Below are 22836 nucleotides of genomic sequence, written 5' to 3'. Positions count from 1 at the left end.
TACAGTGGAACTTACCGATATGCATAATGTAACCATTAATACATTCTTCTTTTTATTGCTGTGTTTCGTTATATAAGGTAACTGATCCAGATCCATCCCATCAGTCTCACAACTTTCCTCTCTGTGCACTTCCTATATCGTTGAATGAAGTCGCGTAGATAACCTTCATCAGGTGTTACATTTACACTGTAAATAAATATGCTTTTATTAACAAACAATTATGGCTTACATATATACTAGATTTACGAGCTTTTCTTGTGACCGGGAAAAAATAATTATCCCTTTCTTTGGTAGAAATTATGGCCCTTTTTTTTTCTAGTGTGAAATATATATATATATGGTTAAAATAGGTTCTCCTTTTTCACTCAAAAAATAGGTGTTACTTTTTTTCGATTTCAAAAGAAGGTCCACAGGCAGAGACGGAGCCAATGTATAGCTAGGGAGGGCAATTGCCTCTTCCCCGAACTTTAAATTTTTTAAAATTTTACTCCAAAAGTATGTGTTTTTCTATGTAAAATTAATATTTTGCTCCCTATAAAAAAAATATTTATGTAAGTAATATTTTTGCCCCCTTGATGAAAATCCTGGCTCCGCTCTTGTCCATAGGCCTTGTACGATGAAATAAAAATTATACTAACTGTATAATAATCCCACAACGAGTACCGAACCCAGAATCTCTTAGTTATTTAGTGAGGACGTGTGGCACTGCGATATATTCTCTTTGATAAATATATGCTCCTTTTTTTCCGGTTACAAGGAGACCCAATGGCCTAGTACAATGAAATAAAAATTATAATAGTTAATAAATAGGCACATTATAATCTCACTAGGTATCAAATTTGGAACCTTTTGATTATTAGGCGAGACGTGTACCACTGCGTTACACCTTTTTCTAATAAGTGCTCATTTTTTTTTTATTACAAGAGAGGCTCTGATATATCTAGTACAATAAAATTGGAATCCTTACTATCTAATAAATAGACACGGGAAGTCCAACTTGAATATTGAATCTGAGACTTTTTAATTACCAGATGGCGTGTGTCACTACATTATACCCTCTTTAATAATAGGAGCTCCTGTTACCTCCTTCCATTGTAATGCACCTAATAATGCACTTGTAAGTTTCCTAATATACGCACGTCAAAGAGTTTCTATTGAGGGATTTACTGGCTAGGGCGATTTTTATCGGGCATGGTTGCAATCAGCATTCAGCTTTTGCTGTAAGGACCACCATTAACTTAATTTTAATTAAGTAGGGTTTAGTTCGATAATCGTCAAATTAATATACCCATGAGAATCACTTATTCTTATTATTATTATTATTATTATTATTATTATTATTATTTAATGTAGCTGGTAGGATCATTTGCACAGTTAGGTGGTGCTGGTCAATCGAACGTTCTCGTCTCACCATTATACCACCAAATGGTTAGACTTGGATACTAAAAATAGATAAATAAATTAATTAAGGAAAATATTTTTCAAGGCTTCAACTCAATTAGTTTGCTAGATTTTTTTTTTCGGTGATCTGGTTTTGCTAGATGTATTTCAATTCAGCAATTCTATTTGATTTCCATGTATATGTATTGCATACTATCAGAAGTATTCCCCTTTTTTTTTTTTCGGTTGGATAGTAGCATTCCTTTGTGTATCAAACAATTGGTCTCTTCTTGTCCACTCTTAAACAAGATAAAACATTTTTATTAGAACCCATGAAAAGTATATATTACAATTTGATTGATTTTAATTGGTTGTTGTTCTCGATATATCTAATTAATCTATATTGTACATTCTCGCCATATGCCTAAACCACATTTAGCTGACCAATTATTAATTTACGTGCAAACGACAGATCAAATAGCTTGATATGGAACTCTTAAAACTTCCAAATTTGCTGGCAAGCTTAATATATAGTTCTTTTCATAGTACCCTTAAAATTCCCAAAATGTTGGCTTCCACATGTAGTGCTTCTATATATGTGAAGTTGACCTGTTGAGCTAACTTGAAAACCAAATTATATATCTAACTAATATCATTTTTCTAATATGCTTTATCTGGGTATTAATGTCATTTCTAATTTATCTATAAAATAGATACATATATATGGATCATACTATCACGGTTGGTTAAAAAAAAAATCACCGTAGTTATTTGCATTTCAGCCGTTAGATTTTAATAGACAAAATTTGAACAATACACATGTCAATATTTTTATCACATGAAGATTCCCTCTTATACTTTTACATTTCATATTTTTGACTACAAAGTTTTTCCGACGTTATTCGGTTGCACAATCGATCCCGGTTCACATCATTTCCAATTCGAACAGGTCAGATCACTTCCATCCTCAAATCCGAGTCGTCCGCCCTCAGTGCGGAGGAGGGACGCCCTCATTGCCGACCTCCACTCCCGCCTTGACTCCCTCTACCCTTCCCCCGCTACCGCTGAAATCAAGAAGGTTCTGACACCTCTCCCTCCTACTTGAACCCACCTTCTTCAGCCACTGGACTTTAATGTAATATCCGCTGCCTTTGAGTCTTTGACACTGCTGGTGAAAGTCAAATCTGTAGCCTCTCTCTCAAATTCATGTCCTTCCTTGTTTAAGTTGAAGGAGTAGACACTGCTGCTTACTTAGAGATGGTTTATGGATGTGATTTCTTGATAGAGATTATAGTTTAGATAGATATTTCTATTCTTATATTATTTTTAGTTATTGTTATTTTGTAGGAAAGCTTGGCGAAGCAAAACCAATAGCTAGTGGATACAGTGCGATCGCCGAACTAGCCATGGTGGCTCTATCGCAGCCGGCTGAAGGTCACGGGCTATGTTTGGCGGTCATCAGTTGTCGGTTCCAGGCACCAGTGTATTAGAATTGTGGCTCTCGCCGCGATTGATCTGCCCTGATATCAGTCGCGATCTACGTCCTCGAACCAGTCCTTTCCCGCCCATTCCTTTGAGCTACCTTCAGCCCAGCCTGACCCCAATGATCACGGCCAGACGCCGGTGCATTCGCCACTGCTCAGTGGCGGCCGTGATCAGCGATTACAACTGGGGATAGCTAGAGTTTCGGTGCAAGGGGCAGCTATAGTTTCTCGGTGGTTCGAAGAAGAAAGTGGTCAAACCTGGTCACAGTGGATTGGGTGGTTTAATTTTTTATATTATTTTTTGAAAACCGTAATTTGGTTTTCATGATTAATAATTGAACCAACCGATTTGGTTTCCAAATGATACAAAGCATGATCGATCTATTTTCGGGTGCGACCTAGCGTCGTTTAAAAGATGCGTGATCGAAAAGATAAAATGTAAAAGTACGAGTGGAGAATTTCTCTGTAACAAAAATTTGAATATGTGTATGATCTAGATTTCATCTATTAGAATCTAACCATTGAAATAAAATAATTATGGTAATTGTTTTTTAGTCATCTGCTCTAAAATCTTCAACATATATAACATATATATATATATATATATATGTATTACATATATATTTATTTATGACACTGCAGTTCAAATTTCCTCTTAGATACCCTTTTAAAAAAAATCTTACAAATAGTAATAAGGACAAAAAGTTTGATAGGGTACCATTGCAAGACGTTGCTAATAAAAAGATTTTGTCTTCTCTATTGGACTCATCTCATCTCCTCCTATATAAAGGAGTTTCTCTTATCTTCTCATTTACATCTTCACTTATTAATAGTTTTTCTCGAAAATAAAAGAGGTGTTTCTATTTTCGATTTCTGGGCATTATATTGCATTCATATCATGTTTGAAAGACTCGCGATCTTTCTTGTTACATAATCTTAGCAAAATACGTATATGTTGATTAATTACATGAGATAAAATGACGACGTCGTCCCTTTACAGTAAAGTGACACGTCTCAGTAAGTTCAGTGTCTATCGGAAACGAATTTGATTAGAGCTAGGCCGGTGAATGGTGATGCAACCGTGCGGCAAGGAAGGGGGTAGGCCGGTGAGTGGATCAAGATTTGAACTAAGGGGGGCGAGGTTCTTGGGAGGGAGCAAATAGAAATATATATATTTTTAGGTTAGGAGGTAAATATAAGTAATTTCATAAAATTTAAAGAATAATACATAAATTTTCTTAAGATATCAAAATTTTAGGAGGCCATTATTCCCCTTAATTCCCTATCCATCTCTTTCGGAGGGCTTCCGGGCAGTGTTATTAGAATGACACTTTGAACTTTGAAGTCTCCATTCTTTAACCAAAAATATATTTAATTTCTTTCCTTTTTTCTATATGAAAGATTCACAAGTCTAATACAATGAATAAAAATCATAATATTTTAATAAAATGACACGAGTAGTCCCATAAAAATGATCGGATTTGGGATATCTTGATGCTCAGACGAAAGCGAGTGTCATTGTGCTAAATTCTCTTTATTTATTTATTTATTTTTATTTTTCTCCCCTGATAATCACGTATGTGAGGTGAGGAGGATGACGAGAGGTTTAATTTTTATCTAAGGGAGATTGGTACAACTCATACATGTAGGATGGGACGGGGCTGATGGGTATAGTTCACAGGCATGAAGAAATTAATTTCAGAGGGTCCAACCCTGGCAACAAATGTCGTGCCCCAATTCGACAACTTCTACTGTTTCTGTAGGCCAACCCCACAATCATCTCACTGTAAGATTCTTAGATGTCACATACATATACGTGCATAACTCTGTTATCAGTCTATATATATGTGTACATATAGCTAGAGGGTCCCGTCTAATTGTAATCTCAATTTTTGCCTCATTGTCAGCTGCCGAGAAGGGTACAAGAAAACAAAAAGGAAAATTGATCGACAGGGTCGCATTTCTAGTTAGTACAACTCCTTTTTTTTCTATGTCCCCTAAATTTTTTCATGTGAACACGAACTGTCTTCTGCCGCTAATTGCCTGATGAGACTAATCTTACTTACATGTATTGGCTTACTTTGACCACAAAATACTTTCAATGAGTTTCCATTTCATGCACTTCGGACTTGTAATTTGCCAGTTGCATCGCCCCTAGTAATCTTTTCCTTTCTTTCTCTTTTTTTTTGGGTAATAAAATAATCAATTGAGTTTATAAGTGACTGGACTCATTTTCAACATAAAATTCGAGTTATCATTGGATTTTGACATTTCTTTGGTGAATTTTTCCCTTTCTTATCATGTTGCTTAAAATATTCATCTCCATTTTTCTTTGTATAGAATATAACCCGGTTCAAATATCGTTTAACTGTGAGTATTTGGTTTCCCGGTTTTCTAATAAATTATCTACGCTCCTGATAAAGTTTTCACTTTATTAGTTTCATAAAAAAGGCTTTTAGAAGAATCGAATTAATTTCAGCTCCATGAGTTCATCTAAAGGTTCTGAAAGGAAAATATAATCAAAAAGATTCATTTGATAAAACACTAATTTACTACTTATCCAAAAAAAAGGGGTAAATTATAAAAAAAACCCAAGTTTTGTAAAATATCTCAATTTTGTCCTAAATTTTGTTTTGTAACAGAAAAAACTATAAATTTTCTAAAATGTCTAAAAAATGACCTCCGTTATAACTTCCGTCAATTTTTACCTACTTGTGACCTACGTGGACTGTTAAAGGGACCCACCATCAGCAGCAAAAATTGACGGAAGTTATAACGGAGGTCATTTTTGAGACATTTTAGAAAACTTATGGTTTTTTTTGTTACAAAACAAAATTTAGGACAAAACTGAGACTTTTTATAAAATTTGGATTTTTTTTTTGTAATTTGCCCTAAATAGTAACTTACTAAAATATAACTTGCATGATTTTAGCCCAAAAAAACATATATATTTTCTGGAAATGAATCTGAACTTCTTGAAAAATAAAATTACTTAGAAAATTTGTTATGGGTTGAAACATAATCATTTTTATTTTGATCAGATTATTCGTCAAACGATTTTCTTTTGCTGCGGCAAAACACCTTTTTTAAAAATTTTTTTGGACGCATTTTTTTAAATATGATGAAAAATATTAGATTGACTTATTCAATAAAAAAAAGGCAGCAAAAGAGAAAATATTTGGAACAGTCCATTTCCAGCACGTGAAACTGCTCCTGATCTTCTGAATGGTCAATCGCCCTGAAAAATTCTCTGCAGGATACGATGTGAGCCATATCTCAACATTTAACCATATTATCCATAACATTTTACTTAATTATATGCCAGCTGATTTTCAGGATTCGATGTGCCAACTGATTTTCCTTCCTTCTAATAATGGAAAATAAAGGAGTAAAAGGAAAAAAAAAACCTTTTCCACCAAAATTTTACTGCTTAGATTATATATACAGTATATCACTTGATAATGCCAAAGTTTGCATTTCATTTATATTTGTGGGATTTTTTTTAATAACTGTTAAACTATTAGTAACTTTCTTTTATTTTTTTTATTTTTTATTTATGAAAACGTTTTTTTGTTTTGTAGGTGAAAGTTTTTTGTGAATACACATTCAAGCATCTTGCCGTCAGAAATATTGCTTAATTAGAGATTAAAATCACAAACGATAATAAATTCTAAAACATTATCTAGATTTTTTTTTTGCTGGCAACCAACATTAGATTTTTACTATATCCTCCTAATCATCCTCCTAAAAATCCTCCCTAATCACAGATGATGGCATAAATTGTAAGTACATAAACTTTTAAGGGTATTTAATAAAATGTGAGTATTAAAAGGATTATTAGGCATAACTTTTAGGAGATTTTAGCATTTTTGAGTTAGGTTGATATAGAATGTAGAATGTTCATCTAGTTCGAATCATCCCAATTGGTTTAATAGCATCATTAATATTGTTTTTATTTTTGGTTACAATGGAGGCACATGAGCTAGTAATAAAGAAAGTAGAAATTAAAAGAAACAAACTAGAAGCATTATTGATCAGTTCAAGACCTCTTAGACGACATTCGAGGTCGAGAGTAAGTAACACTACAATTAATCAACTTCTCCATTTTATTCTATTTAAGCCTATATATATGCACACATATATATATATATATATAATTTTAAGTGTGGATAGTCGTTCATATATTTCAACTCCATTATTTGAAACCAATAATGATCACAATGGTACCTAACAGCTTTATTAGGGTTACTCTAGTTCAATAATAAGTAGAACAAATCTTTGGTTGTTCTTAGCGTAATCTTTAGCTTACAAGCTCTTGGGGGTAATTATTATACCATACGTGGTAAACTAATTCTGAAATTGGCTTCTGTATATATAAGATTATCTGCGTTAAAGTGCGTGGGCCAATTGCCATGTGACCTTATATAACAATGATTATTTTTTTTTTAAAAAGGGACCCCTTATACAACAATTATGCGATAGCATATGTATTCACATTCCTATATATATATATATATATATATATATATACACTCTAAACCATTGGGATGCGTTCATCTAAGCCTATTTACTTACCTTGAGTGCAACGACTAGCAAATGGAATCACGACATTAATATTAATCGTAGCACGAAGCTTAGTTACCTTTCACAGGATCAGATCTTCAATCTAGACCTATACTCGAGTTTCTTGAACTTAGTCATGGTAACTGGCATTTCGTCCTCCGCGTCTAGTGTTCTTGGCTAACTTTACTAGTCCTATGGCACCAGCACTGCCGAGAGGGGAGATATGAAAGATGTCTCACGGAAATTTTTAGTCGAAAAAGTAAGTTTTGAGAAATCAGAACTAGTTTTTCATACTGTTGTTCAACCAAATGTAAATTTTGGATTTATAAATACATTGATATTGTCACATCCAAATAAGTCCAATTTACCTATGTATATAGAAACATGTATATATGTGTGTGTGGAATCGGTAGGTACCCATACATATCTCTGTTTTCTCATAGGTTTCTTTAGAAAAAATAAGGATCCAAGCAAACCTAGGTCAAGAAGCTCAAGATCAAGAACCCCATTTATGCCCACTTTAGGTTACACAAAATCTCGGCTGCCATTGTCTTCTAGGCCATATTTCTATCTTTTATTGGACAAGAGAACCCCACCAAGGGGAAAATTTTATGTAAACCCAACCCCCATATTTTGAAAACTTAATGAAGTTTCATAAAATGTGTTCCTGTCGGCCATCATGAGGTGGGGAGGAAAGCGTAGTCAGCTCCCACCTAAGTTCAAAGCCCAACTAATTAAGAAAATTATTAATTATTAATATCCCCCCCCCCCCCCCCCCCCCCCCCCCCCAGAAAGCTAGTAGAAAGTGGAGAAAACAATATATATATATATATCTAGTAAAAAAAGTCTATAGAATTACTTAACAAAAAAAAAATATAGAATTGACATTTTTATAGTGAAGATTTAAATTTGGTTTTCACCAATAGGATTTCTCATACTTTTTATTTAGTTTTCTAATTTTCTTTATTGGACCTATGGGCCTCCTCTTCAACAAAAAAAAAAAAGACTAAAGTTCAAATATACGTAAAGTCATGCATGAAACTCCTTATTAGGCCAACTGCATAGTTTGTGTGGCGGAATTTATTTATCCATATGCATGTAGGGTGTTCACGTGGGATCATGATTAATTTCGATGAAATTCAGATGCCGCTCATTATAAAAATAAATAGATAAATAAAATAGAAGGGTATTTATGAAAAATATAGAGAAGGTCGAATTTTCACACAAAATAAAATTCCTCCACCCATCACAAAGTTAGGCACCATCTGTATGAACTTTAAAGAGGAAAAGCTATGGACACTTTTGATGATGCTCTTGTCGGCCATAGGCGACCGTAAGGGAAAAGGAAATATAATCATCAATTGCTTTGCTTTAAGCGGTGCTCCTTTTCTTTTTTCGGATGAAAAAATAAATTGTTTTATCGAGCCATATAATGCCACTTAAAAGGCAAAACCACACGCACTCACATAACACGAAAAAAAAATGAATGAAAAATAATTTTGGACGCACTGTGCTAACACAATTGTATCCCACTGCAATTCTAAGTGCAAGCAAATGTATTCATAGACATATACGATGGGTCCATCAATTAACGTCCACACACAATTAAAAATATCTTCTTAACATATATCAAGGGTCGGTGCTTGTGGAGTATTGTATGCAGTTCAAGATCTTGCTTTTGAATCCCCTCCACATTTAGCAATTGCTTCATATGGTTTCAAAATTTTTCATATTCATCATTTTCCTTTTCAGCTACGAGAGTGACGTGGGACATTCATAAATTGCTCTAATTTCGATATATTTTGTTTTGACTTGTTTAATGTACACTCAATATGATATCCATAGTCCATCGTACATCTTTGCGATCGAGAATATGAAAATATAATTTATTTTGATCGTCTTTTTAAGTATATGAGTCTTATGTTATGATAGTTTCTTTATTTTAAAGAATATTCGGATCCATCAAGGATTGGTCAAACGTTGAAAAAATCCTTATTTTAATTTTGTCTCATCGGTATGATATTCTTATATTCCACTTCATGGTTGTATGGTTGGTGGAAATCAAAAGAAATTATATATCCATCGTTTTCTGCTTATGCGGACACACGCACACATCAACCGAACGGGTCGACATATTGGGTCCTTGTCTCTCTTAGACAACTTATGTAAACACTATCTTAATAGTTAATAAATGCTGTCTAATTTCTCTTTTCTCTTTTCTTTTTTTAAGAAATCACGACATATTTCCATGTTATTTGATGTGATCCATTATTACTCGGAAATTGCTTTAACGGTCTGATTATATAGTATTTTTTTTGTGGGTTTCAATTCTTGCATTGCATGTAAAGTGCCCGCTACCTAATGCTGTAATTTTATGTATCTTGCTTTTTGTTTAAATGTTTCAACTTTAAGTTATATATATATGGGCCTACTGGTTGGATTTCAATTGGAATACATGTATCCATTATATTAATTACTTTGTACGCAAATATCATGATGGACATCCTAATTTTTCCTTATCTTCAAAGTAGCTAATATACACGAGCGGATGTAATTCCATTTGCTTTTTATTTTTATTTCATTTTTAAATTATTTTTACCTTTTCTTGGTGGGTTTACAATAATTACTGTTGTTAATTATTGGAGGGACATTGATGGCACGAACGAATTCAACAGAAAAATCATTGCGAACGTTTGCGAAGATTGCAATATGTTGTGGTCGAAAATATAATGGGCGCTTTTTATATATACGTGTGGTGTTCTCATTATGACCGGTCGATATAATAGGTCAATTATATGTTTCCCATTGCTTGAACATTATTAAATTACATAAATTTAGCTTAAATGATATATTGTATAATTAGTACCAGCAAAAGCGTCCAATTATTATAATAAATTCTCCAACACTAGTTTGTAAAGAAGTAATTGTCGATTCTTATAATATAATATAAAAAAGAGATGAAAAATATAAAAATAACTACATAAAATTTAAAATATTTCCAAAAAAGAAAAATGAATAATCCGCCTAAAAGTATAAAAGATGTGTGCTAAAATATTTACTGTAACGCTGATCACAAGAAATGAAACGGTATTAGAAGATACTATTGAAATTGAGTTTAATGAATGAGAGATTAGAAATTGTGTAAAGCTAAAATAGAAAAAAATTTGATTGTTTTGTATAGGGGTAAATGGTGTTGTTTTCTGATGTAAATTCATTTTGTTATCAATGAAAGTATCGCCATTTATCCAAAAAAAAATGTGGTGACTATTTTCAATTACGATGATGGAAAAATAGCAAATTAATGAAACTTTCATGTTTAGCATCATTCAAATCAGCAAACCTGATAAGATTAGTCTGGTATATTTGAATGGCGCACATGACCTCCTTATAATAAAATCTGAAGTTCGAGTGAATGTTCCCTATCTATATCTATATGGTAGGACTCATCTGTTTGGCCCTTGCCGACTGTTAACATGTTTTGTGACATTGATCCAATGAAGGTCATGAGTTGTTCCTTGTTTTAAATATATAAATAATATATATATACATATATATATATATATATGTATAAGTACGTAGCATACAAGATATGGAAAAGAGGACATGATAAGATATATATTGGGTTGGATTACTTCGGGTTTCAATTGTATATTATCATATCATATGCTCTGGCAAGAAATAGTTTGGGCCTAAAACTCAAGTCCACGAAGCTCTGTATGGTCTCATCAGCAGATCCAATCGATCCAACTGATGTGAATGCATCGTTTTGCCTTTGCTTTGCATAGAATTCCTAAAGTCGACATGAACTTTCACAAAAGATCAGTCGATGCAAAAGAGAGTGACCATTGTCACGAATAATATAGGTCATTTATCGATGCAAGAGGAGAAACTCAGCCCAAAAAATAAAAATAAAAGGACCATTCCTAAATTATAGTGATAGATGCATCTCTTCGGTCGATCAACTTGCCCTTGGTAATAACAAACACAAGAATCACAAGACAAAGCCCATCATGAGATGATGTAGAAAACACCATGCACGTAAGTCTAACATCCACGATCAGTCGTTCTACATCATGAATGCACCTGGATTTTTCGATCCTGGAATCGAGTCCATGGACCAAATGCTGTGAATGTCACCGGCGCTCCCTGAAGGCATGTGATCATAATCAACCTTCAAGAGAGCATGTTCCTCTAGGGATGTCACTCCTGCAAGAGTTGCACTCGCATTATTGTGGGAATCCATGCCGACCCCATTAGACAAGTACCGCCCGAAAGTAATCCAGTTTGACCTAGCATTGTCCTCCACAGCCGGTAACAAGGATCCCATGGACATCAGCCCGGGATGAGGGGTCTCCTGGTCATGTTGAACGAACCCATTGCCGTAGTACTGAGGATTCCTTGGATTCGGTTTTTGGTGATCATACATAAGCTGTAGCTGGGTCCGAGTATCGTCAGTAGGTGAGTCTAACTGCTGGGAGCAATATTGAGAGCTCGTCTCATGGTTGGGTTGAAGGGTTAGGAAAGATAAAGGAGGCTGGTTACTGTCACTAGCTTGTTGCTGCATCTGGCAGTAGCCATAACCATAAGGTTGGAACCGGTTCGATGATGGACCTGAGAAATCAAACTGGATGCTGGTGCAGGAACTTAGGGCAAGCATCTCTTCGCGCTTCTTCGCAGACTCGAGGGCCTGGGCCTCCTTCAACCTCTTGGCAGCACCTCCACTGACCGGAAGGGCACCGCTCTCGAGGATGCTCTTTACGTTGTACCGGTTCATGTCGAAGTTGGTCACCGCATCAAGGCCCCTGAACTTTATCGCTGCAATGTCATAGGCTTCCGCTGCCTCCTCCTCAGTGCCTGTAAAATAATAATATAACACCAATTATCCAGTGCCTATATGTGTGTATATATGTAACTTATATACATCAATACAATTGAGTATATAATGTAACATTCAATTAAAATATGTAAAGTCAATTATCTCATAATTATATTAGCTATTGCTTACTGAATGTTCCCAAGTAGAGATCTTTGTTTCCTGCCACTCTTCCTATTCTTGCTTGCCATCTTCCATGCTGATGATGCCTAGTTAAGAGTATTTAAATCATTAGAGGGGACGATAGACACATATATGTATATGGGAGAGGAAAAAGATCAGTTTCATGCAATTAACACATGATCTCACCTGTAACCAATTCGCTCTCTAATTATGTCTTTATGTTTTGAGAGAAAGTGATCATTTGATTTAATATCGATTTAATTACCTTGTGACGCCACGGTACATTGAGGCACCCCGAGAGAAACCACTACTCTTCCTGAAATTGTTCAACACCCAATACAACAAAAGTACAGTGAGAAACCATATATAGTGATTGATTTACATAATTTTTTTTCAAGTGTATAAATTTGACTGTAATCAATTTCGGGACGCGGATAATTGATTTACCTTCTAATGGATGCAATAAATTCCTGCCTTGTCATATCCTTCATATCCCCTATTTCCTTCTCATAATTTGTGATCTGTACCAAGGTGAGAAGAATATTAGCGATTAGGATTGAAATTCGACTCAAATCACGCAAGCAAGGAGTAACAACAATATATATACTTGCTTAATGCAAATCTAAATCCCAGACTAATTAATTAAATCATCAGTTTGATAAATTTTGACAAATTACAGGATAGTTAGTTGTGGCGGATGTTCCCCAGTACTTGAGTGCCGCAAGATCATAAGCCCTAGCTGCCTTCTCTTCTTTGTCATACCCACCTAAAATAATACACTTAATTATGTGAAAAGCTAATGAAAATTAATATAATGTAGTGATGACAAAAACCTTGCAAGGAAAAATGAGAAGAAAGAAAATACTCACCCAAGTAAACTTCATTTGGATGTGATTAAAGGCCGACGAAGATACCGTGGTTCATATGACATCGAAATAGCAATGAGTCAGTAATATAAAGAATAGGTACATAACAAGTTTGCCCGTGATGTATATATATAACAAATTTAAATAGATTTCAAGGAAATAATATGTACCTTGGCGACCTTTTCTCGATTGTCCCTCTCTTTTGCAGCTGTTGTCCCAAAGATGAGCTTCATACCTTCCCGTCCATCTATGCCTATATACGTTTGCATTAACCAAATCGCTATAAGTAAAATCAATAAGGAAAACCAGGCAGTTTTTTCCAACAAGTTTGAAGCAGAAGGATTACCACAGAAGTTAGCGTGTGGTTAGCTATAAATACCTCGTTACACCCCGATATATTGATGTTCTTTGCCCAAAAGTATCCGAAATCCTTTTAGGGTTATTAGCTTCAACAATGCCATTACTGTTACTGTTATCCCCCCTTATAGCTTCACACATTGTTGAGGCCTTTTCACCACCGCCCATAGAAAGTGTCAACGCCTGCAACTCGTTATTGTCTGTGTTGTCCAGATGAGGTTCAAAGAGATCAGAGGCTGCTGCGACTGCTCTGATCATAGGGCTCTCAATGATCATTGAACGAGCAGCGTCTTTTATGTGCAAGTACTCTGAATCATCATGGATCGGAACCCCATTGAAGGGCCCAACTTTGAATGAATGATCGAGCTTGCAGATGCCTAGGAAATCTGCCACCTTCGGGGCTTCATTAGCGCCGGCATGAGTGTTCACTAGATTGATCCATTCTGCACCATCAGATATTATAATTAGCTTGTTATAGAAAGACGATAATGTTGATGCCAAATATAATATGCTTCTCATGGGTACAAGAACTTGGAAAATGAAAGAGTAAATTAATACTAATTAAGATATATTACCTTGATTAATGTTGTCACCAGCGAGCTCCGGAGAAAACTGATGTTGATGGGAAGGCAACCAGTTGTTCGAGTTCATCATCTTTGAAGGGTCGATAGCATAAAAGTCGTCCTATATATATTTAGCCGAAAAGTTAGCTTGATACAAACATATATGCGTAGATTTCTTCAAACAAATTAAGTATATCATTTGCTATCGAGAAACTACACTCATGATTCATTCCAAAAAGATCAAAGTAAATGCATGAATGATATATGATGCTATCGGGAAGCAAATGAAAGCAAATGCAGTTCACATATTTACTCAAGTTTCAATAGCTAGGGTTTGCTTCCCACTCTCATTACTCCCAAGACCCTCTTCGATCCCTTCATATTTATGTATAGGAATTCACTGTACCACTAATATTATATGTATTATATATATAGAAGAACTAATAAAATATTCCACATAGCAACCAATTTATAAATGTTCAAAAGATTAAGATATGAGGATCTCTCTTTTTTTTTTTTGTTTTTTAGTTAGCAATTTGATATCCGAAAGTGCATTGGATCTTGACTAATACAATTCAAGTTGAGTCGTCCCACTAATAAGGGCCGAATCATTTGAAACAATTCATGTAGGTATATAATGATCTCTTAAGTATCCGTACCCGAAGTTCCAATTGGAAAAATTCAAATTTGACCCTCAAGCTCTCCCTCTCTCTAACCCCACATTCACTTACTATTGGAACTGACAAAGAGCCTTGTTCTGTGAAAAAATTCACGGGTCCACATTCATAAAATTCGAACTCAATATCTTATTTAAAAGAAATAATAACTTAATCATTTGAACCAATCCACGAAAATATGTGATGATCTGTTAAGTATTCGTACCCGAAGTTCCAACTGGAAAATGCCAAATTTGGCCCTCAATCTCTCTCTCTCTCTCTCTCTAACCCCACATTCACTTGTTATTGGAACTAACAAAGAGCCTCGTTCTGTGAAAAACATAACACCCCAAAGCCCGGCATTCCCTACCTTATTCACATATAATTTATCCGGATTTAATAAGCCGAATGGACCGACTACGTTAGGTTCATGGACCGACTACATACAGTTCATCTACAATACAGCGGTTAAAAAGTGAAATTATGTTACATCTAAGTAAATTATTTACATTTCTCATAATGCGAAAGATATATATTTGACATCCATTTATCGGTTGATAGATGGAAGTATAACATTCCCCATTCTTGCTATCAGTTGTATCATAGATTTTCCAATAGTCACACACTCTAATATATGTGTCTATTAATGTAGAAAGGATAAGGGCAATATATTAATGAGAACACGAAGATATATCGAAGCATTATTGCCACATGCAAATAGAATTTGCAGACAAAATCGGCCGGGGAGCCGACATACCAAATATATGTAGATCAAGTGGACGTTGAAGTGTAAGAAGTACTCCAGCAAATGCTTGAATAATATACATATATACACATATACACATATACACACACATATATATACACTATGTACTCATGAGTCCATGTACGAAGATATCTATAGGACATATACAGACACATTATACATATATAAAAGATGAAGGGGGATTTGGTTTTGGTTGCCCCAAGTAGAAATCTGTTGACCATCTAATTGGTATCCGCACCCGTCAAAAGGTTGATTTTGAAAACAAATGGTTTTCCTTAGCATGCTTGCTTGCTTTGCCCTAATTATTTTATTCTTCCAATATTCCATTTTATTAGACTTGTATATTGGAGGTCTTTCATATTCAAAATTTCTTTTTAAATTGTATCATTCCAGTAGCAAAAACTGTATGCGGATCGTAAATCTTATTTAATAAAAGAACAAATAAAGGTATAAAGTAGACCTGTAGTTGTGCAAGTAATCCAAATGCATGCATGCTTTCTTAAAGAAAAGCAAAAAGGAAAAGAAACATTACATTTACCAGAAAGCTCACCTGCCAGTGTTGATCAGTTGATCATGTACCTCCCCGAAAGCCCTAAAAATGGCACTTTTAACCTCGTAATAACAGCCAAACCGATGTCCATGCGAGAATTAGTCTCACCAAAAACCTAAAATGGAACTTTCAACTTCTCTCCTAATAGCAATTTTCAAACATTTCACTCTGCGTACTAGACGATAAGAACTCGGAAAACGACATGATCCTCGTCGACTGCAAATGTTTTGTTTTGCTTTTGGTCTGAAAAGGAAGAGGAAAAGAGAGAGGCTGTAGAGGGAGATGGACGAGGGTGGTGATATATATGAAAAGTCTGATTACGTAAATTAATTTAAAATTATATATGTTGGCTCGTTAATTAGTGAACACGACTTCTCTTCTCATTCTCTCTCTGGCTGTGTTGAAAAAAAAACATGGTTTATTATTTTTAAATGAAAGTGTAGTACAGTGATGCACACATTCGCCTATTGATTTAAAAGTTGCATATTCGATTATTAGTGAGACTATCCGTGCCCATTTATTAATTATTTGTGATTTTACTTTTATTATACTAAGTTTTGTGTCTTTTTTGTAATCGAAAAAAAATATCGTATAATGTAATTGGGACATTGGAAAATGGGGAAAGGGCTGTCATTAATGTGATTAATCAATGAATTTATTAATTAATACGGATGAAGTGAATTGGGATTGGGCCTCATCGAGCAGGCAGATATTAACTGAAGTTAATCTAAACAGCCACGCCAATTTCGTTCTTCGAGGCCATACCATGCATTTATGGACTTTGAATTTGACTGACACGTGGTTTCTTAGCCATTCTGATTGGCTGATTGATTTCGAATTATATGATATACATACGTACGTACATACATATATAACATATATACATATCATTACGGTTAGGGGTGGCAATTCGTGTCGTGTCGTGTTTATACGTGTCGTGTCTAAACGGGTTCGTGTTATCGAAGTCATAACCCGTACACGACACGATTATTAAACGGGTTAGGTTTTGGAAAACCATACACGACACGTTTATATCCGTGTCAACCCGTTTAGATACGTTTAAACCTGTTTATCGAAACGTGTCATAATAGGTACACGTATATACGACACGATTATAAACGTTATCAGGACATGTTAAACCAACTTGTTTATCCGATCAACTCAGTTACCCGGATATATTAATACGACATGTTTATCCAATTAACTCGTTTATCCGAACACGTTAACACGACATGTTTACACGTTAACACGACATGTGTTGGATTGGATGAAAGAAAGGAAATGAAATTAGGTTAGGGACTTAGGAAGTTAGGATTACATGAGGATATTTTGGTAAATCCAAATACATAAATGAGTTAATGGGTTACATGATTATAGTAACACGATTAAACATGTTTAAATAAACAGGTTTAATCGTGTATAATCGGGTTATACGTGTTCAACCCGATAAGACACGCTTATTAATCGTGTTTAAACGGGTTTGACCCTTTTAGACCGATTATAAAAAATATCCAACCCAAACCCGTTTAACTCCGTGTCGTATCCGTGTCGTGTTATCGTATCGTGTGAAATATTGTCAGCCCTAATTACGGTATAATCTTCGGAAAAGTATATTTTAAAAGTTTGTATTTGATTACAGCGTTTAGGCTTGCGAAAGGACATGTTCTAGACGTCGTGTCCCTCATAATCCATTAGGAATGAACATATCTCAATATATAAAACATCCGGCTGTTTCTCAAATGTACGTAACAGTTCATATATGATTTTGAACACGTATTAGATATGGAGAAGTTGTCATGTTGGGGTCGGCCGGGCAAATGTCATCCATGAAATCCTATGCCGTGATACACAATCAATATTCTTGCTTCGGCTAATTCTTCAGTTCGTACTGGTAATCCATCATTCAATATATAACGTGCAACAATCATATTAGGTTTTTGGAGGACCGAGAATTGATCCCTTGTATAAGCAAATTAGAGCATTAATGCTCTAGTTGAAACGAGCGGGCAAGCCAGCAAGAAGGCTATACAGGGGTATTAGGGTTTCGGAATTCCAATCCCCAAACATCGGCATCCCTGTTCCCCCACCCCCGCCCAGTGTAATCGACAATCACAATTACCAACCGGATTATATGTGTGGCTCCAGCTCTGATGCACGAGCAAATGTTGGAATTGGGATTTGAACGAATACAAAGAAACACAATCGACAGTTACATCGAACAACTCTCCACTGTCTACCAGCATCCCCTGTTTGGATTCAACTCATGCAATCCTTCCCCACGCCATGTTATATACGCACGCAAGCCCATTTTGCTCAGTACGTACGCCTCCGATAATAGCTCGTACCTTTATCGATGCCAGTAGTCAAGAGAGGTAGAGGATTATTCGATTGATAATATGCTGAAGAAGATGGTACATGGAAAGATGCAGCCGCATACCCAGTATTCGATGGATAATGCAACTGAGCGCGGAGAAAACCTGACATGTCAATGCGGGAAGAATTTCCTTAATCAGCCCACATCAGTCTATGAAGCTGCAGTCCATATGGTCAAGCTTAGGAGGGTGAGATTGTCAATGCTTCACGTAATTCTATTTCACTAGCATTTAGCGTGACTCGTATAGCATCGGTGAACATTGCAAAACAAGAAAGCTGCCCCGAGTTTCCTGATTGCAAGGTTTGGACGCGGAAAGGATAAGCATATCAGATTTTAATCAAACTAGCTGCATTATGATATTATCTTCAACGTACTGGGAGCACATCAAGTGCTCATTCCATGAAAGATCCTAATTTCTGCAGTAATAGCAGCAACTGCAACCGAACGAGATGTAATCCAATGACAACAAATTATCAGAATTTCTGCGGTAATAGAAGCAACTGCAACTGTATACAGGCCCCATCAACTTTTCCAGCTTGAATTACAGATGGACAATGCAAGTTCAAACATGGATAATATCGGAAATGCTCCGTGGATTTATTATTGCAAACAAATGGTCCTCACCCTGACTGACTTGGTCAAGGTAACAATGGGTCGAATTCGAATTACAACAACAAAATTGGTGATTGACAATGTAGGAAAAATGTCCTCTTGCCTCCACAAGAGAACAACTTCATTTCATCCTCCTAGACATCTACTATAAAACTCACGAACTATTCCCGACCGCTAATCGTTTTCTCTTTACTCTTTTTGCACTACACAAGCAATTTTAGAACATGCTATAACGGTAGTAAGTTAGAATTGAATGAATTGTTAATGCTTATTGTAGATCACTGGTCAAATTTTACCCGACAACTGATAACGAATGTCTCTTCATCTCCAGAGGACTATATCCTCCCCTGCTTCCATCTTCTTATCTGGCAATAGGAAAACTCAGAATATACTGCAACAAAATTCACGATGCCTTAACTCCCGCAACAGAGCCTTCCCCCGCTTCGAGCATCTTCTTGTTCTTCTCTATAGCAGCAGCAACTTCCTGCGGCATGTACTTCTCGTCGTGCTTTGCTAGAACCTCTGTTGCCGAAAAATAGCAATCCCCGGTTCTGGCTTTCCCTGAAACACTCCTCCCAGACACTTCCTTCCTGATGTCATCGGTGATGGGCTTCACGAATCCCTCCACCACCACCGAGTGCCCTTCCCTGAATAAATCCGGCAATGAACCCTGGTACCTGCCGTGTTACCAAAAGGGATACTTGATTTCCCCATCAATGTTCATGAAACTTGAAGCATTAGCATCCCATTCCGATCAACAGCGATCGAGTTACCCAAGCCTAGACAGGCTGAAGGCTTTTTGCAATACATTTATCAATGCTAACAATTACCTAAACGAAGCAATAACATCACATTGACAATTGCAATTGGGACCATTTTCCCCCATTGAAACTTGGTCCCCAATTTAGCTTTGAAAGCTGAGGATCGATACTCGAGACTTTACGGCGAATTAAGTACCTGACCAAGATATCGGTAATCAAGTCCGTGATGACGAACTCCATCTCAGGCGAGGAAGCAGGCTGCGCGACGGAGCCTTCTAGGACCAGCCCGCCCAATCGGAACTTGTTCTTCGAAGGATTCGCGGCGTACTTCTCCATGGCATCGGTCGGCGTCACATAGAACACCAACTGGTCCTGGAATTGGTTAAGAACGATGACGATGAAACCGGCTAAGCAGCTGAACGTCAGGGCGTACGTCCAGAGGCGGCGGTTCTGGAGCTGCCGGGCGCGGGCCCCGATGTCAACCTGCTTGGGTCGGGTCGGGCCGCGCCGGGCCGTGGAGAGGAGCCGCAGGGCGGTGATCGAGCTGGCGTCGAATTGAACGTTGGGGACTTCGTAGAGCGGGGTGAAGATGAGGGGAGGGGATCTGGTGACGGAGACGGAGATGGAGGATCGGAGGGATGTCGAGGCGGCGGCGTGGAGGAGTTGAGATCTGAGGCGGGGGGCGAGTCTCGCGGCCATCGCTAGGGTATTTCACTCGAGCAAGCAATGGAATTTGCGAGAAGTTTACGGCAGAGGTGATGGGATTTTGAAATTTCTGGTGACGGAGACTTGGGGAAGGGGAAGGCCTGAGAATTGGCGGCGGGCGCCGGTGAAATTGGACCATGGGCAGAAGGGAAGTGGGACCCGCTCACTAGTTTGCTAGAATTTTCGAACCAATCGTATGTGAATTGAGGATGTAAATGAGCTGAGCCCAGTCTGAATATGCTAGGCTCGAGCTCGGCTCGTTTATTAGTTGGCAAGCTCAGGTTCGAGCTTAAGTTCGCACGAGTCTAACTCTTCGAGTTTGGACTTGGCTCATTGTATGTAGCTAAGGCTTGACTTGCATAAGCTAGCCATACCAGTGGATCTCAATTCGTATAAGGCTTGTGAGCTCGAGTTCGTACAGACTCTTGAGTTTGAGCTCGCATGGACTTGGATTGAGCATGGTCTTGGATTAGACTACCGTTATAACTCATAATACATATATATATATATATAACTTATAAAAATATTATGTATATATATATATATATATATATAAAGTTGTAAACAATGCATTCAATAGAGATGAAGAAGAAAATGTCAAAATATTATAAGGGTAAAGTACTGGTAAAATCTTTATTAATTCATATGTTAATATGTTATATACATATATATTATAAAGAATATATTAAAAAATGTATAAAAAATATTTGAATAATTTATTATTATATCGTTAATAAATAAATATATTCATCATTTTAAGAAAATAAATAATTTTATAAATTTATATAAACTTAAAATTAATTTTAAAAAATTTAAGCATTAGAGCTAGTCTTATAAAAGTTTAATTAAGTAAAACACTCATCAAAGTGATTAGATCATTTTATCCAAAAGTGTTCAAATTCATAAAACTTAATATATAGAATATCAGTTATAATAAAGGCGCATAAGCAAATAATGAAATTTAAAATTTTTGATAAAACTCATTATCTTACTTAAAAGCATTGTTATCAGAACCGGACCGGACCGGCCGGTTCGACCGGTCGGACCGGGAATCGGCACCAAGTCCGGTCTGGTTCGCCTAAAAATCGAAATGGCAGCTTTGAACCGCCGGACCCATTGAACCGGCCGGTTTTAAGCAAAATTTCATTAAACCGGCCGGTTCTATGGGTTTCCTATTTAATGTAAAAATTGGTTGGTTGTGTAAGGATTTGAACTCATGACCTCTTGCTTTTCATATTAGCATACTACCAACCAAGCCACCACCACTTTTTTGTTCTTTTAACTCTACTTTTAAGTACTTATTAAAATAAAATATTTATTTTGAAGTAAGAAATATTAAATATAGATACTTTCTTATACTATTGTTATATTTTTTTAAAATCATCATACTTTTATCTTAATTATCATAATTTTTTTAATAATATGAATATTTATTTTATTTTAAATAAACGAGAGGTCCGACCCATCGAATCCCCGATTGGACCCATAAACCCATGACCCCGTACCCCTTCCGGTTCACCATCCGGTCCGGTTCTGATAACACTGCTTAAAAGTATTCAAATTTTAGATTAATTTTTCTTAAAAATTAATTTGATAATTGCAATTTAATTATATATTACATGAATTCTTTAATTAAGAACTTTTGATATATATTTAATATATAAGTTTGAATTTAAAGAAAACTATTAAATACACTATGAAAGATGGACTATACATCAAATTGAACCTCAAAAAATTATTTACATCACATAAACCCTTGGCCGTTATAAAGTTCATGTAAGGAAGCCTTCCGTCAAGGAATGGACGAAATCTTCCAATTATTGTTTGTTTCTCTCTCTCCATTTTGTTTAAATTCCTTGATTATGAAGTGAATCCAAAACCGTTTGTTTTTAAAAAAATGACCCAAATTCCTTTCTCATCTCTCTTCTTTCTGCACCATCTCTCTCATCACTCATGCATTCTTCCTCCCCCTCCAATCCACTCCCTTCATCTCCACCCCACCACCACCAACCCCAACTTGACCTCTTTAATTTTTTTTTTCTCATTTTTCTAATCAATGATGCTACAAATCAAGGAACAAGGGCTTCGACCGAAGGTCGTTGCTGTGATTCAAGGCGCATAGGGGCTTCGATGGAAGCCCTAGTTCTTGGCCTCCGAGGAGGGGAAAAAAAATAGGACAAAGCTCATGTGCTTCGAATCGTAG

The 22836-nt window shown here is 36.0% G+C and overlaps 2 protein-coding genes across 2 annotated transcripts; both read right to left on the bottom strand.

The window, feature by feature from the left end:
* Nucleotides 1-11101: 11101 nt before the first annotated feature.
* Nucleotides 11102-14526, bottom strand: LOC116201298 (AP2-like ethylene-responsive transcription factor PLT1). Its single transcript, XM_031532482.1, has 9 exons — nucleotides 14222-14526; nucleotides 13669-14089; nucleotides 13460-13542; nucleotides 13293-13301; nucleotides 13101-13189; nucleotides 12871-12944; nucleotides 12689-12739; nucleotides 12433-12509; nucleotides 11102-12281 (listed from the first exon to the last, which is right to left on the bottom strand). The coding sequence occupies exons 1-9, from the start codon at nucleotides 14298-14300 to the stop codon at nucleotides 11494-11496; spliced, it is 1671 nt and encodes a 556-aa protein (XP_031388342.1). The 5' UTR covers nucleotides 14301-14526; the 3' UTR covers nucleotides 11102-11493.
* Nucleotides 14527-19124: 4598 nt separating this feature from the next.
* Nucleotides 19125-20848, bottom strand: LOC116198565 (cytochrome c-type biogenesis protein CcmE homolog, mitochondrial-like). The gene is made up of 2 exons (XM_031528741.1): nucleotides 20125-20848; nucleotides 19125-19844 (listed from the first exon to the last, which is right to left on the bottom strand). Exons 1-2 carry the CDS (start codon nucleotides 20625-20627, stop codon nucleotides 19571-19573), a joined length of 777 nt encoding a protein of 258 aa, XP_031384601.1. The 5' UTR covers nucleotides 20628-20848; the 3' UTR covers nucleotides 19125-19570.
* Nucleotides 20849-22836: the final 1988 nt, after the last annotated feature.

This window comes from Punica granatum, chromosome 3, assembly GCF_007655135.1.
Source record: "Punica granatum isolate Tunisia-2019 chromosome 3, ASM765513v2, whole genome shotgun sequence".
NCBI lineage: Eukaryota > Viridiplantae > Streptophyta > Magnoliopsida > Myrtales > Lythraceae > Punica > Punica granatum.
The sequence above is the reverse complement of the archived record's forward strand: the minus strand, read 5'-3'. Positions and strand labels throughout refer to the sequence as shown.

Coding starts and splice junctions, on each gene's coding strand:
- LOC116201298 (XM_031532482.1), bottom strand. CDS start 14,300: ATGATGAACTCGAACAACTGGTTGCCTTCCCATCAACATCAGTTTTCT. Junction 14,090..14,221: donor TGGTGACAACATTAATCAAG/GTAATATATCTT, acceptor CTGATGGTGCAG/AATGGATCAATCTAGTGAAC. Junction 12,510..12,688: donor ATGTACCGTGGCGTCACAAG/GTAATTAAATCG, acceptor ACTCTTAACTAG/GCATCATCAGCATGGAAGAT.
- LOC116198565 (XM_031528741.1), bottom strand. CDS start 20,627: ATGGCCGCGAGACTCGCCCCCCGCCTCAGATCTCAACTCCTCCACGCC. Junction 19,845..20,124: donor ATTACCGATATCTTGGTCAG/GTACTTAATTCG, acceptor GTAACACGGCAG/GTACCAGGGTTCATTGCCGG.